General features: G+C 37.0%; 1 protein-coding gene across 2 annotated transcripts in view; it reads right to left on the bottom strand.

Annotated features, from left to right (window-relative positions):
- The window catches only part of exoc2 (exocyst complex component 2), a 59,004-nt gene that overhangs the window by 34,366 nt on the left and 8,692 nt on the right, over positions 1-15,946 (bottom strand). For both annotated transcript variants that reach the window (XM_030132649.1, XM_030132651.1), the window contains exons 2-6: positions 13,260-13,417; positions 11,211-11,387; positions 9,729-9,855; positions 6,867-6,980; positions 3,986-4,110 (exon numbers count right to left, since the gene is read on the bottom strand). In XM_030132649.1, coding sequence (XP_029988509.1) covers positions 3,986-4,110; positions 6,867-6,980; positions 9,729-9,855; positions 11,211-11,387; positions 13,260-13,377 — 661 coding nt within the window. In that variant the 5' untranslated portion in view covers positions 13,378-13,417. The remainder of the gene's footprint in view (positions 1-3,985; positions 4,111-6,866; positions 6,981-9,728; positions 9,856-11,210; positions 11,388-13,259; positions 13,418-15,946) is intronic.

The following is a 15,946-nucleotide window of genomic DNA, read 5'->3' as shown; positions in this document are numbered from 1 at the left end:
GCGTATGTATTCATTCAACTGCAAGAGGTCACACAATATTTAAATTCCATCAAAATTCTACCAGCATTTTCTGTTTTTCTGGTGAGGCTGACTGGACATTGTAGACACTTTATCTGTCCACTATTAAAAAAAAATAAATGGGAGACAAATTAAGTTAAACCGTGGAAGGAATTAAAGCATGGTGTTTCATTACAGAATCAATGCCAAAGTGCAGTGAGGCTGTTTTGGCCACATAAAGTGGACCAATAGCTTATTAAGACATTTTGGACATTTAAGTTAGTTTTTCTTTTAAATTTCTCACAAATCTGTATATCATTAGTATAAGCAGATTTTTAAATAAAGGTTTTGATTTACTTTACTTCTTCCCCGTCATCAGATTTATGGTTATTTCTAAATTCATCTATTATCAAGCAGAAAAACATCTTGAAATGTGTGTTGGAGTGTATCAGTCAACACACTCAACAGTCATGATATTCTGTGGTCTGTACTCACACACTATAATGTACCCATACATATGTGCAGCAAGTTAAGACATTAAACTATTTCTTTTGTGCCAAACATAAAACTTATACTTAAAACAATAAATATTCATCTGGATCCAGTTCTGACAATTAGAATGTAAGCAAAACTATTCCACGTTAAGTCCCCCCCCAACCCTCGCCCAAAAAAAGTGTGAACAGCACAAATCACGTGGCATCAAATTTTTCACTCTCTGATTTGGGTTTGAACAGTCATAACAAAAGTCACACACCTATTACATAACTCCACAGAGTCACAGGCTACATGATGTCTAGTTCTATTCAGCAAAAGATCATAATGAAATCTGATATGATAAAAATTAATCTCAAAAAACCATCCAAATTAGAATTAATACTTGCAGTGTTAAGATAGACCAGGGGTCATAAACCAAATTTGCCCAGACGTTAGAAGTTTTCTAGACACACTGTGGGGGCTGAATATTCAAAATAATAATAAAAACAGCCCAATAAGTCTATTATATTGTTGATGGTCACTGATGTAGACAAAGACACCATCTAACACACACAATATTCATGGACTAAATTTAGGAATGCAGTTCTACACTAAAAAATTGGTTGGAGTCCTAGTTTTGTTTTTACTCACCATAAGCAAGTTCTGTGCTACCTACCTAACGTAAGCAACACTAATTAGTGCCAAAATGTAAAGTGCATGTTTAATCACAGTTAATAGCTCATTACAAAGAGATATGGGAGTTTGTTTTGCTCTTTCTGATGGAGATACTTTGCTATACCAGATAACAATTATGAAGCAATTAGCTAGGACAAGAACATGAGGCGAATGGAGACAAACCTCACAGATATTAAAGTCTTAAAGAGTTCTGCTGTTGCTCTAAATATATTTTATCCGCCTCATTTCTTTTTCCAGATTTGGTTTTTCTTCCTTGCCGGCAGCAGTGTGCCGGCATTAAAATATAACACCAGACTCCAATTAAAGTCATCAATAAAAATCTCACAGCCATGCAGAATAGAAAATAAACAGAAGAGAAGACAAAAATGTCTTAATGGTGATTGAGAGGGCTGGATACACTGCAGCAGCTTCTAACACTGCACATTTTAAACAGGGAGAACACACAAGCACCCTGTTAATTTCTTTTAAATTTTTCACAGCTACAACTCAGGTGAGGTTCATTTGGAAGCACTCGAAACAACAGAGACCTGCCAAAGCTGCTGAGAGACAAAGAAGGGATTCACAGTTTCTCAGACAGCTGTGCTAACTAGCTTTGGCATTGAGCTAATGCAGAGCTGTCTCGAGTTTGGCTGCCCGACTCGCAGCGTGCTGGCTGGTATGTGGGTTTGGCTCAGCAAAGCTAGTATACAGAATATCTCAATGTGAGCTATCCATTCTGGGCTACCACTCTATTTCTTATGACTGAGAGCCAAATCTCAGCCAAGAAAGGATGTTGTAGTGCTGTAATGAGTCATAGTAAGAAGACAGCAGTTGGGTTTAAAAATGAACTTTGTTCGTGTCAGTAAAGTAGAACATTGGCTTCCTTATAATACGAAATTCTACTCTGGAAATTACATTTGAGAAAGTGGGAGCATTAACAAATTCTCGTCATGCAAACATGCCATAGAAGTAGACCCGAATGCACAAACCAAACACTCTGGTTTTCATGAGTTTAATAGCCACTGTGGGTTCTCTACCTACTCAGAAGGAGATGGTGGGAGGTGAACTTCACCACTATATACCACTAAACAGTAGCGACACAATGCAACTTTAAAAAATTATGTGTTTGGGTGGTTTGTTGTCTCTTTATTTGTGATCTTGAATGTTTCTTGATACTTGTCTATGTCATTTCTTGTTAAATCCAGTTTGTGGATTGTCTACAAAGTGTTCCTTTTAATCTTAGAAAACACTGAGCCTGTCAGTTCCTCTTAATACAACCATCCTGACCTCTTACTGCTTGCATGACTTTGCCAATGTGACACTGAACTTTACAAATCTGTGCAGGCTGTACAAAGTGAATTAGCTGAAGGGGAAAAACCAATAAACTGAATTTAGCTTCTCAAAAGTAAACATGTTCTTGTCTTGTGGGGCAGTCTAAATACTTATTTTTGGCTATGAACTAATAGTTGGTGAAAGCTAGTCTTCACCAGGAAATAGGCTGTGTGAAACAATTATATATTTTATACTGTGACAACAGAAAAATGTCTATGGTGACATATCATGATTTATGTGTTATTTTATTGTGCCACAAATTGCACTGCTTAGTAGCTTATTAAATACATTTATATTATGAAATTTACTTTGCTTCCATATTTTAGACTTGAAAGTGTTCATGTTTAAACATCGTTAGTCTTATATGAAACTGAGGAATTATCTTTTGGTCATGCATTGTTAGGTGATGCAAACTATTGCTTAACAATTAATAATAAAGGAAATTACCAGGGTCTTTTATCACCATTATTTTAACATTTTATTGATAAAATAATGGCAGGTCAATCAATGATAAAATGCATTAATTAACTAAGGCATTTTTGTCAAAGGATCTCTCTTGATGAGTATATTATTTTATTAAATTATAATCTTTATGAGGTTTTCGCTAATAGGAACAGTCTTCCATTCAGGCTCAGTACAGTAAATCCCACAAATAAAGAATATAAATGAGTTGTTGAGAAAAGCCCTCTTGGTTCAAAGGTCACTTGAGTCCATTCATAATAAACTACATCCTCCACCTATAAAGACTGTACATTTCCCATTAGATCAGTGGGCACACAGTAGGCACGCTCAGTCCGAACGTGAGAATGACTGTGCATTGTTCCCATTGGTCATTCTGGATGTGTTATCGGCTCTATCAATCCTAATACTCTGGCCTGCATTGTGTTGGGCTGCTCCGTTTATTTAGATTCAGCCACTAACAATGAAAACACTGCCTCTCTCCCAACCGGGGCACAAACATAGGGAAAGCAATAATAATAATGATGGAGGCAGAAAAGTGAACATATAAATAGTAAGGGGAAGTAACTGACTGACTATGGTGGGGGGGAGCAGAGAGTAAACAGACAAAAATATGAATGATGAAATGAACAATTGATTTGAGGTACCTGGCAGAGCGACAGCAGTCAGTCTCTTCTACCTTGAATTGGCATCTGACGGTCATTCTGGCTGAGCGTGTGTGTGTGTGTTTGTATGTGTTCACTCTCTGGGGTGAGACTGTTTGTGACAGGTGAGAGCTGATCTCAGTTTGATGAAGGTGAATTAGCTGTGTTGTGGTTGGCTGATGTAACTGTAGCGCAAAGTAAAGGGGTTTCGCACACCGCCCAAATGAGCCTCTTTAATCAACCACTGCTAAACCACACGCGGGGGGAAAAAAATCCTGACACACACTTGCACACTTTCCGAAAATCAAGCAGAGATGAAGAGTGATGGTTTGGAAATGTGTGTATTAAACGTAGCCCAGTTGGAGCTATTCCACTGCACACAAAAATGTGTTAATCCCTCTCACCTGCCAGAGCGTCCTGGGCCTCAAAGAACGTACTGAGGCCTCCTTTCACATAGGCCAGACTCCCCTCATTCTTCTTAGTAGCCTGTTTCTTCAGATTACTGGCTGCAATCTTCAATTGCTCAAAACTGAGGAGACATAAACATGATGATGACAGTTTAATCAATGTAGTGTGGAAATACCTAACGCAAAAAAATACTCATCACAAGGTCTATCTAAAAAGATCTGTTCTTCTCCCTGAAACATCAAAACCCAGATTTACTTGACCTGAATTTTACTTGATTTATTACAGTTTTTTCTGTCAACACAAACTCATTACAGCATGAAACACAAAATACAAAAGTAGTTTCTTTATTAAAGCTACACATCATATACTACAATAACAAAAAACACAGATAAGGTCTGTACATTATAAGAAAAAAAAAGAACTCTTGGTAGGGAATGACCTGAGAAACTTATTCACAATGAATAAAATTCCACATAAAAGAGGGTGCAATTGTTTTTCTTTTTTTGAGCAACAAAGGTCTCCAGGGGAAACACTTCCCATGATTTAGCTTAGGCATTTATCAAATGATAAAAAACAAAACTACTTTGAAATACTGTCCTAAAACAGACTGGTGAAGTTATTGTAGAATAAATATCCAATTAACAGTCTCATCAATTAACTGTTTAGATGTGGTCTTACTAGAAACAAAGTTACCGCTAATACTTAACACACATACTGAATGTCTAACAAACAAAACAAGACAAATGTCTAAAAACTTTTGGACACACATTTGTGGCCAGTGTGAGTACGTGTGTCTGTGTGTCAGCGTCCTGAGTGAGGTTTCCTCCTCAGGAAGAAACAGTCACCCAGTGAGGTCCAAACAGAGGCCCCTGGTCAGGCTGAATCCTGGGGTCTGGGTTACTGGAAGGCTAAGCAGGGGGAGAGGAAGCCAGGAGAGTCCAAAATAACTCTCATCTGCTCTGACATGACAGTAAGTTGGACTCAGGGTTTTTGGGTCAGCCTCAACACACCTCACTGTACTCTGATCTGATTCTGTGGAGGGTCAGTCTCAAAACACACAACACAAATTCACCATCTTTTATGTATGTTCTAATGCTTTTTTATACTGTCACTGTGGTCATATTATAATCTCTGTCACTGATAACACTCAGTAGGCATATATTATCATATACTATATAAGATAAATGGACTACAAACAGCCAATGGGTTTCTCCAGTCGCACAAGTTTAAAAACACAATGTCACATGAAAGACAGCACTATTTCTGTTACAGACCATCAATGGTATTAAAATATTGATTAATATTTTACTTTACTGGGTAACTCAAGTAAAGGGTTAAGGAGGAGTTTGCATATGTTTTGATTAGTGCTGTCAAATGATAAACATTTTTAATCAGATTAATCACAAGGTTGCTGTGGATTAATTTCGATCAGTCATGGTTAAATAACATTCATTTAATCGTGTTTCAATTTGCATGAGCAAACAGACTCAAGAAGGGAATATATATCCACTTAACATGTATACTAAACACCTTCAACAGTTTCAACAAAACAACTTGAAACAACTGTTCTGTCTTGAGTTTTTTTGTCCTCATATTTCCATCCAGAGGGCCAACGTGCTGTTTAGCATCTTCCATCTTTATTGGTTGATTCTGCTGCCTGTCACTACCGGATCAACTGCCCATTTGTGCATGCACGATGGTAACCATATTGGACAAACTGCTCGAAATGCATTGGCAGAGATGTTCAGAGTCATTCTGTGCTGCAGGTGGGTTAATTGCGTTGAAATTTTAATCTGATTAATCATGATGATGGATTAATCTGTGTTAATGCATTAATTTTGACAAACCTAGTTTTAATATTTGAAAAATGCATCCAAGTATGCACTTTTCCCATTCTGAAACTTTATCAGCCATTTGTCAATCTTTTGTTGACACTGGATCAAAAATTGGGGAATGAAATGATTGGAGAAATATGCAGTTTGGCCAACATAACACTTTCAAAAACACATCCTCTGTAAACATTACCACGTCTTTGGCTAAATAAAAAGTGAACACTTCACTCATTTCTCTCCTGCTTTAGTTATCTCACAGATACTTCCAAAACACCTCACTCAGAGACAACTGTTTTGGTTTTATAACCAGATCTTATTATTATCTTCCTCCATCAAACTGCTCTAAGCCATGCTGCTATTCAAGCTTTGTTGTTTACATTTATGTTGCATGAGGAAGAATGAGAGCCCTGACGGTATTTGTTTTAGGCTATATGGATATGTATATTTGGTGTGTAGATCCATATACACTATACATATATATATATATATATATATATATACATATATATATATATATATATACATATATATACATATACATACATATACACATACATACATACATACATACATATATATATATATATATATACATATAAAGTTCTGAATACAGTATATATAAAGAGCTCTAAATATATTTTGTTGATTGATACATTTTTTTCCGGCTACTTTTTAATCATACTTGAAAGGAGCATTTGTAAACCCTTTGTGAACTTATTAAATGTCTGGATGTAGGACAAAATGGCAAGTCTACACTGAAATGGCAGGGTGTAGAACTGGTCATCAGATCGTCCACTGTCATGTTTATAACAAACAGTAATCTCCAAACAATCTCATTTGCTAGTTTTACAAAGCAGGTGCAAATTCTCCTTCCAATGACACAACCTACCACAGTTACTGGAGTCATAAAGAACAGAGCAGCGTTGCAAAAACTATGGGTCAGTGGAGAAGATGCTGACAGTAACAATCATGCTTACTTTGTCTTTTTCACCTGTAAAAAGCAGGTATTTCATGAACTAGCTTAGCAAAACTGTGATCAACTCACCTGGTGCCTGAATGGTTTTCTATGAGGTACCAGGTTGCAGAAAAGTTCTCACTGGTGAAGTCTCCACTCATTCCTGGAAACGTCAACTCCATGTCTTTCTGTGGGATTTTGCCTCTGAGACAGGATACACAAACAATGAATACAGAAGAAATGTAGGACGTAGGGAATTAAAAAAAAAACAAACTTTCATTTATTTTACACATATATTTACCCAGCAGACAAACAATAATTATCACACCATGGAGTACAAACTGTGATAACTTTGAAGCAAAGAAAAACTGAATGTGTGTTATTGGCATCGTGTAAGTGAATAGAGTTCGACAAAAGAATGCAACTGCATAAATTGTGAGATATGAATTGACAGAGATGTTGGCATTAAATCTGCCACCAGGGGGCAGAGTGAAGCCAAAAAATACCCAGGCTGGGAGCGCTTGGCGTGGGAAGTGCAGTGTGTGACGCCTGGGTGCCCCCAGAGGACCCAGTACTCATTAAGAAAGCTTGATCTCTACTAATGACCCGTGGCCAACACAAACCAAAGCCTCACCACACCACCACCACCCACTCTGCAGTTACACACATATGTAGAAAAACCAACACACAGATACTGTACAGGAAAAACGTCTGTGAAAATCAATATAGAAGAATACAGCAATGAGTGGACAGACACTGATTGTACATAAAAGTACAGACTGAATACACTCAAACACCAATGTATGTGGGCACAAAGCTGGCATAATATCTTAACTACACTATCCAAGGATTCTGCAGGTTTCAGTAAGTTAAATTCAAGGCTTGTAAAATCCTTTGCAACACCATTAGGAATGCAACTGGAGCCCTAACATCCTGTCATCCTTAGGTGATGTTCTACATGTGAATAGAGAACAATACTGAATCAAGGCAGACATGATCTGAAGGCATTTTTTTTTTTTTTTTTTTTTTTACAGCATTTTATAATTAAACATCTGAAATTGACTGTTTTCTTGCATCAAGCTTTCAACTTCAGACTTTAACCAAGTACTAAATTTAACCAATGTTTAAGACTTGTCAAAAACACACTTTTAAATTTTGAACTTTTCAAGTTTCAGAAATATATCATAGATTAAACATAGTTGGGAACTTAAAGCATAACTGAATTAATAAAAAAAAAAAAGTTTAAGTCAACAGTGAATACATGTCAGGTAAGCTGGACCCTTAAGTATCATTATCAATTATGTAAGGTAAAATCTGCACATGCATGTGTGTTTATGTAAAGTCTCTTTTATGCTGGGGGTCGGACATCTGTTGACATTAGCTGACTACATTTCTACACTAACAGTGTGTTGCACTACACACTCTTGCAGCAGTACAGAACCAGAAGAAATGTACTGAAGAGCTCAAGCACAAACATAAGGATTTTCATCGAAAATCAGATTCAAAACTTCTCCAAAGAAATAAGTGAACAGGTTGTAGTAACGGATGTAGGCAACAGAGACAAGGCAAGTTAACTAAGGCAACGTCATTAGCTTAGTAATGATGTAAACATCATCACACAGGCATGCACATCTCTTCCATAGTACATCTTAGACTCACTGTTTAAACTTTTCTTTAAAATTCACCCACAAGAAAAAAAAAAAAATCAACAAAAAGCATACACGAGATTACAAGGTGAGAGTAGTGTCATTCCCTTTGTGGTCTTCTAGTTTCTTCATTTCACCCCCAAGAGATCATAAAATAAGAGGATTTCTCAAAATAGTTCCACAGAACAGATGTTTAAGGTCTGTGGAATAATTAAAGTCTATACTCTAAATAGAGGAAAGGTTCCTCCAAAACTGAGTGACAATTATGAATAATGCAATTATTCATCTAACAAAGGTTACTATGGTGTATATTCTCCATATCCTAATAACCATATCACATCTATGACTTCGTCCCCTAGAACAACAACCAGACATGCATTTTATTCTTTTATTCAGAGGTATAGATCTTGAGGAAACATTCAGTTAAAGAGAAATATAAATCTTGTGACCATATTATGCACTTAGGAGAAATAAGATGGCAGTTACCATTTTACACTGTCTGTACACCACCTATTTTATCTTTGGACTCATTAAATATTTTTATTTTAAACAGGCAAAATATTATGATACTGGTCTAAGTGTCTATAGCTGGAGAACCAAACACTCACAGATACAACAGTCAAAGGAGTGATGTTTCTGACAAAACAAAACAGCTCCTCCTTAAATGTATTCATTTGTACATCATATTTAAAATGTGTATGTGACAGATCAAATTCAACTCTTAAGGTGGACAGACAACGTAACGACGTATTACTTTGAGAGTCGGGCAGTTTTGACTTTGCACTGGATGCATAATGCAACTCTGAATGGTTCAGCGTGTTTATGGGGGTCTTGTCTGTGGCCACGAGCGGTCACTTGCCCCCGGCCCCTCTAAACCAAACAAACACTAAGCCAGAAATGCCAGAACCTGACAACACAAACTATACATTACAACTCCTCTGCTCTTGCCAGGCGCGTGGGAGGCCACAGTATTCTGCCTGCTTTGAGGCAGCATATAGATTTGTGTGTGGGTCGCTGCTTTACCTCTTTCATAAACCCTTTCTATCGTTGTCTTCCCTGACTTATACACAATTATTCTGTTTCCACTCCCTGTGTGCAGCGGTTACAGGCTGTTCAGCCATTGCTGTGTTGGCATAATATTTCAAACGCCTGCATATGGGGAGAGTTTGTTTCTGTTTAGGGATGTAAACCATGACTCAATGACTAGAGTGCATGTGTTTATGGCTGTGTGATTGTGTTGAGTGATCTGTGTGTGTGTGTGTGTGTGTGTGTGTGTGTGTGTATTCGTATTTTTTTTAGTGCATACTTGTCTATTTCGATGCCCAGTGGATTGCTGGGTCGCAGGGAGAGGGGGGATATGCCTTTGTTGCGGTCGGTCCTCATGTCATAGTAGTTCATCTCATCCACCCACACGGCAGACTGGTCCAGGATACCTGCAGGACAGGGCAGGACAGGCGTGTCACACATCAATGAGCTCTACAACATGTCCCAGATGTTTCACACACACACAGGCCGAATGCCTCAGACAGAAAAAACAACAGTAGGAACATTCTGCCAGTAACCAACTGCTAAATAACCCATTAAACATTATCTTCATTACATAATAGTTCTATTCTATCCATTTAAGATAAGATGGTATTGTATGTTTCATCATTTTGTAATTTTACTCCTACTCCACACGCTACCCTACTGGGATCTGTGGTAGCTGACAGCTCAATTTTGCAACATTTCTTTCACAATGCAACCACGTATTCAGTATATTTTATTTATCCATGTATTGTCTATTTGAATTTGTATTTCTCTCTCCACTCCTGACCATCTTGTTTCTCCAGATCCAAGGTTTGTTGGTTTTCCTGAGGTTTATCCCTTTTTCCAAATAGAGTTTTGGTGGATTCTTTCCGTTATAGAATTGAGGGTTTTCAGAACAAATTGCAGTCCTCGAGGACAAACATGGAATCTGGGCCTAAATAAACTCTTCAATAAACTTACACAATTTACAAATATTAATACTAAAAGAATCTGTCAGTAAAATAAATCAGCAACTTTTTTGATATTTGATTTTTAGAGGATGTTCCATTCTCTTAAATGTGAGCACTAACAGCATTTATTTTGTTTTAAAGTACTGAATGAATACCTTTCTTTGAACTGTTGACTGGAAAAACAATTAAATGGCATTACCATGGGGTCTGAAAAATGCATTTTTCACACTTTGAGACATTTTATAGACCATGACCAGGCTATAAAATAGGTGATTAAATATATGCAATCCACAGATTGTTCTGATAATCAGAACAAGTTATTAGTGTTTATTTTACCTATTTCTTTCTTTTGGAATAATTGTCAACTTTACTTGCTTATCTTAAACAACTTGTTTATGTGTTGAATATGCAACTACTTAAATTTGTTATGTTTATTTATGCTACAACAGTTTAGGTCTACTGAATGGATGTGAGTATGAGGGGGAGTGAGGTGTCTGTATTTATGTTAATGATATGTAATGCAGTTTTATCTGTATGTTCCATCACTTTCTGTTGCTGTCATTTAAGCAAACTTCAAAACAAATGTTATTTCTATCTCAACTCGTCGCGTGTATTTTCTTTCCTTGTACTTGTTTTATTCAATGTGCATTCTTATGGCTGAGCTGTCTGAATTTTCTCATCATCAATTTTGACTGTAATAGTCACCTGTGTTAAGCTATTTATAACTAATAAAAAAACTGAACTGAAATACCTTTTATCTGCTGCCCTGCACCAGAAGAAACCAATATGTTGATTTTTATAAACCTTACCGATCCGCTCCGGCCTGAGCAGCTTAAAGGAAACTGTGGAGGTACCGAGACCTCCGGATTTGGTTGTGACGATGATTTCTCCCTTGTCGTCTTTAGCGGGACCTACTCGGCAGACTATCTTACTAGCCGACATCCACTCGGCCGTCAGCAGGCAGTTGTGGCCGCATATTGACAGACCTGAGACAGAAGAAAGAGGAGAAAAAGTAAAAGCGCATTAGCGATACAGATACACAATCACAGCACAAATAAACAAAACATAACACTGACACGTCGACAGACAATGTGAAACAAGGAGTGCTCAATCAGAAATAGAATTGACATCTTTCAGCAAGTTTAGTCAACCTGTCACCAGGGGTCAGAGTTCAAGTTGGGGTCATGACGGGTGTGGGTGGCCATGACCTTCCTTCCTCTCACTCAGTCAGGGCTCAATGTGTGTCACTTGTGTGCTAAGTGGCTCATTACTGGCACACTGTGCACTCTGCCCCTACATCTGTCGTCCTCTTTTTAAACCCTCTTGAAAACTATTTGGACACTTGAAGACAGACATGCAGATTACTTTGACGTTCTCTGCCAAAGGGATTCAGAAACTTTCACGTGTGTATAATCAAACATCATAAAAGCCTGCAAGAGCTGATCAACAAATAGTCCATAAAACCGTGAATAATATGGCCATTAGAGCCCCATTTCCTGCCTCTGTTCTCTACTGGCCACTTTGTTTGAATACATAAGCACTCACACACATTTGTGCATATCTAATTGTATAATTCCAGGCCCGAGGGACATTCATGGTCAGAAATAGACTAGTATCACTGGCCAGAGTGTGGTTTGCCAAATGTGGAGCAGTGTAAGAGTGTTGTGATGCTGGGAAGAGAAGGAATTGGCAAACGTGAGGGAAAAATATAGGCATAGAAAAAAAAATGAAGCTCAAGCATATAATGAGAACAACATGGAGTTTGCCCATTAAGATGACTCTTTAAAATTTTAATAAAATGAAACACCGACTCCTGCAAAAAAAAAATTGTCATAGAACATGCGTCTTAATATTTTAAGATGTTAAGTTTTTCCTTCTCTACAGATGTTTTTCTTTATAAACTCCAAACATTATTTGATATGAAATATAAAGTGAAAAAGGCCGAGTATGAAATTATGAAATTGTAGAAGAGATTTAAAGATGTTAAACACATGCACTTTTGCTTTTATCATCTTACCAAATATAATTTATCTAAAAACAAAAATAACCTGAAGTAACTGCATGCCTGCTTGTACACATTATAGCCAGATAAAATTTTATATTATTCTGGGCATGCAATGAAAAACACTATTTAAACTGGATCTTAATCTCTGAAATTTTCAACTTAGTTTTGACTTTTTACTTAAACGACTAAACTGCAATAAAAAAAAAAAAATGCATATTGTGGAAGGTGATGAAATTCTTATTCCGGAGAGGGAAAAAAACAGCCAGAGTTCCTGTCTGATTACATATCAAATAAACAAAAACAAACTTTACACCAGCCTGTTTAAAAAATGAGGCCCACTGCGGTTTGTTGACGGATAAGTTAATAAAATCGCTTAATATGACTGACGCTAAAATATGTCCTGCATACCAGAGAAGAAATTAAATGAGAAAAATAAATCCTTCACATTCACTCAACTGAAGTGGCTCTGCTGCTGCTGCCAAGAAATCAACACTAAAAAAAAATCAATTAAGCATTATCATCCATAATAAGAAAAGATAATAAATGGAAATCATATAATGTCTTGTCATCTTGTATATGTTCTTCTATTTAAACATATATACTGTATATGTATGCTGACATTTTTACTAAATATACATTTTGTTCACACCCTAAACTAGCTTCTTAACCCACAGCTGCATATAAAAGACAATGACGATTCAAAGCAAATATTTGAAAAATGTTAAGGACAAATCTGGATCTGGTTCTGCTGGAATTCCATTATAAAAAAAAAATTAAACAAACATAGAAGCATTGTCTTTATTGGGGCAGAGCTGTGTGTGTGTGGGTAGCTGTGTGGTTATAAATGTGTTACCGATGAGGTCGGTTGAGCCGGTGCCCAGGTTTTCTCCACGGATGGTAACTTTGGTCCATGCCGCACCCTCCTTGGGCGAGATGCCTGTGACCAGCGGGGGCTGACGGGCGCGAGACATGGTGGCCTGATGCTGACGGGAACAATAGGTCGATTAGCAGCTAAACAAAGAGAATAACAGAGACACAGAGATGTAATTAACAGGAGGTGGTCTGTAACACACTCAAGTAACTGCAAAGGCGCTTATATTCACTGTTTCACATGACAGTAATTTCAGAATCTGCATCCTTTTTCTGAATTAGTTCATTTACTTTCCATTTTTTCTGATTAAAAAATAATATAAAAAAGGAGAAAATTTTAATATATTTAGCAGCTAGTCAGGGCTGGTTATTATTCACCCATATTCACCCTTGGCTTCGATGCTGGTCCCTACTTTTTTTTTTTTACACCGATTTTCCTCACAGCAACATCACAGTCCAAATCTTACAACTTTTATTTTCAGCTCATCATCTGAAAATACACTCAACGTATTTTCATAACACAAAATGTATTAACCTATTTACCATAATGTGGTTAAATGAACGTGTCTGTTTCAAAACTCTGGTTCAATGTTTCATCACCTGGGTGTTTCTCAAAGAAGTGCATGAAAATAAACCTATTTAGGTTAAATCTGCTGCATGTACTGACACGAATGAGGTTTAGTCCAAAACGACAGGACATTTTTCGATATTTGATAGTCTCTAAGCAATTTGGTCAGCACCACAAAAGCACTTAAGTTCAGAACCTGGCCCTATAGTTACTCATATGCAGGCTAATGAGATATAAATGTATTTTTTGTAGTCATATAAATGGGCAAAAATGAACACAGCAGCACATAGCACTAAACTAAAAGCTTAAAACAGTCCACTGAAGATTAATAGGTTAACCACCAATCATCCGACATAATACTGAAACGTAATCAATTTTTAAAGAATCACCACCTATTTGACATATATAAGTCAACACTGAAATATGAGCTCGCAGCAGTGTTAATTTCCCACCCTGTAGGTCCAAACAATGTATGCGTTGCAGCAGTTATCTCTCAGATAATAGGAAAAATAGAGAAGGGAGCCAAGAATGAAGGAGCAGACAGAGAGCAGGGAGGAAAGAAGAATGTAAACCTCACAGCGAAGGATAAATAAACCTGGCCTCCCCAATCATTCCACATAAGCCCACACAATACAGTAAAGATTATGGTACCGAAGAAGGAGCACCCATGCAAATCAGTTCACGTTGGGGCTGAGTAAAGGAAGAGAGAGAAATGAAAAAAATGAAAGGGATGTATTTCAACAGCACAGATGTTTGCTAATAAATTACTGCCAGGTCTACAAAAAGGCTGACCAATCTAGACTCTCTGAGGCAGCCCAAGCCAGGTTTCCGCCCTTTTACTTTGCAGCCAAAACACGTTCTCCACAAACAATGCAGGAGTTCACACGGACCGGACCTGTAAAGGGGTTTGTGTTGATAAGCCTTTGCACAATTAGATGGTTGCTAATTCGGAGGAGGCAAACAAATGGCAGGCAATGAGACTGTCAAAAGCCAACAGTGTCAAAGGAAATGAAAAGTGACAGTTCACAACAGTCATTAGATCGCTTGTTAGCGAGACTTTCCTATTAAAAAAAAAAGGTAAGCACTCTATTGAGTTACTTTAAAGCAATTATGCACTTAAAAATAATTACATAATCTAATATATTAATTATTTCAGTTATAAAATTACATTTAATAGTGGTTATAGGTATTTATCATAATCAAAACATCAGAGGTAGGTCTTCAGATTGATAATTTTGTTTGAGCAGAACCCAAAGATAGCAAATTAACTGTAACATAAACCAGAAAACACCAGCAAATTAGCTCACATTTTTGGTACCGTTTCTTTATAAAACTTTTTTTTTTTATAAACATCTGTCTATGCTTTCACAAAAGTCTTCTGAAACTCTGTGACTTTTGGCTGCAAGAACATATGAGCTACATGTAAGTTAAAATAAATACCAGTAGCTGCATTTATCAGAAAGAAACTCAATCGTGTTGATATGAGTGATGTAAACCTCGAATAATCCTTTGAATATGGAAATAACAACACCCAATAAATGTGTAAACAGTCAATCTGTTCATTTTTTTCTTGTTGGAACAAATCATTTCATTATTTGCATGTTTGCTCCACGGGTGGGTAATGTGAGGTGACATGTGACGAGTTTCCCGGTGGGACAGAAAACTGGAGGTAGAAAAACAAAAGTGGTCTGTGGCTGAGACAGCTTTTTTGTGAGAGACCTTAAAAGTATTGTCTAAATGGTCGAATGGCTCCAAACAACAAACTGTTCAAAGAAACCTTCTAACTACATGAACTGAAACACTGTTTCACCTTTTATCATAAGGGTTATGATTTCTGTGTTCTTTTTTTCCCCCTTTTTTGTGTGTGTTTTGATTCTGCGTGGTTTTTTTAAATCTTTGTTTTATTTGTAGATTTTTTCTTCTGATGCAAAGCACTTTGTTACCTTGTTTATAAAAGTGCTGTATAACTAAAAGTTTCTATTATCATTAAAATTAGGGCCGGGGTTGAGCACTACCAACTGCTACACTGTGTGCAGCACATCACTTTTTACACTCCATGTGTGAAGCTCTCAACTGCATTGTCCATCTTAAATAAATAAGTT

This window comes from Sphaeramia orbicularis, chromosome 4 (genome assembly GCF_902148855.1).
Source record: "Sphaeramia orbicularis chromosome 4, fSphaOr1.1, whole genome shotgun sequence".
NCBI lineage: Eukaryota > Metazoa > Chordata > Actinopteri > Kurtiformes > Apogonidae > Sphaeramia > Sphaeramia orbicularis.
This window is presented reverse-complemented; position numbering and strand designations above follow the sequence as displayed.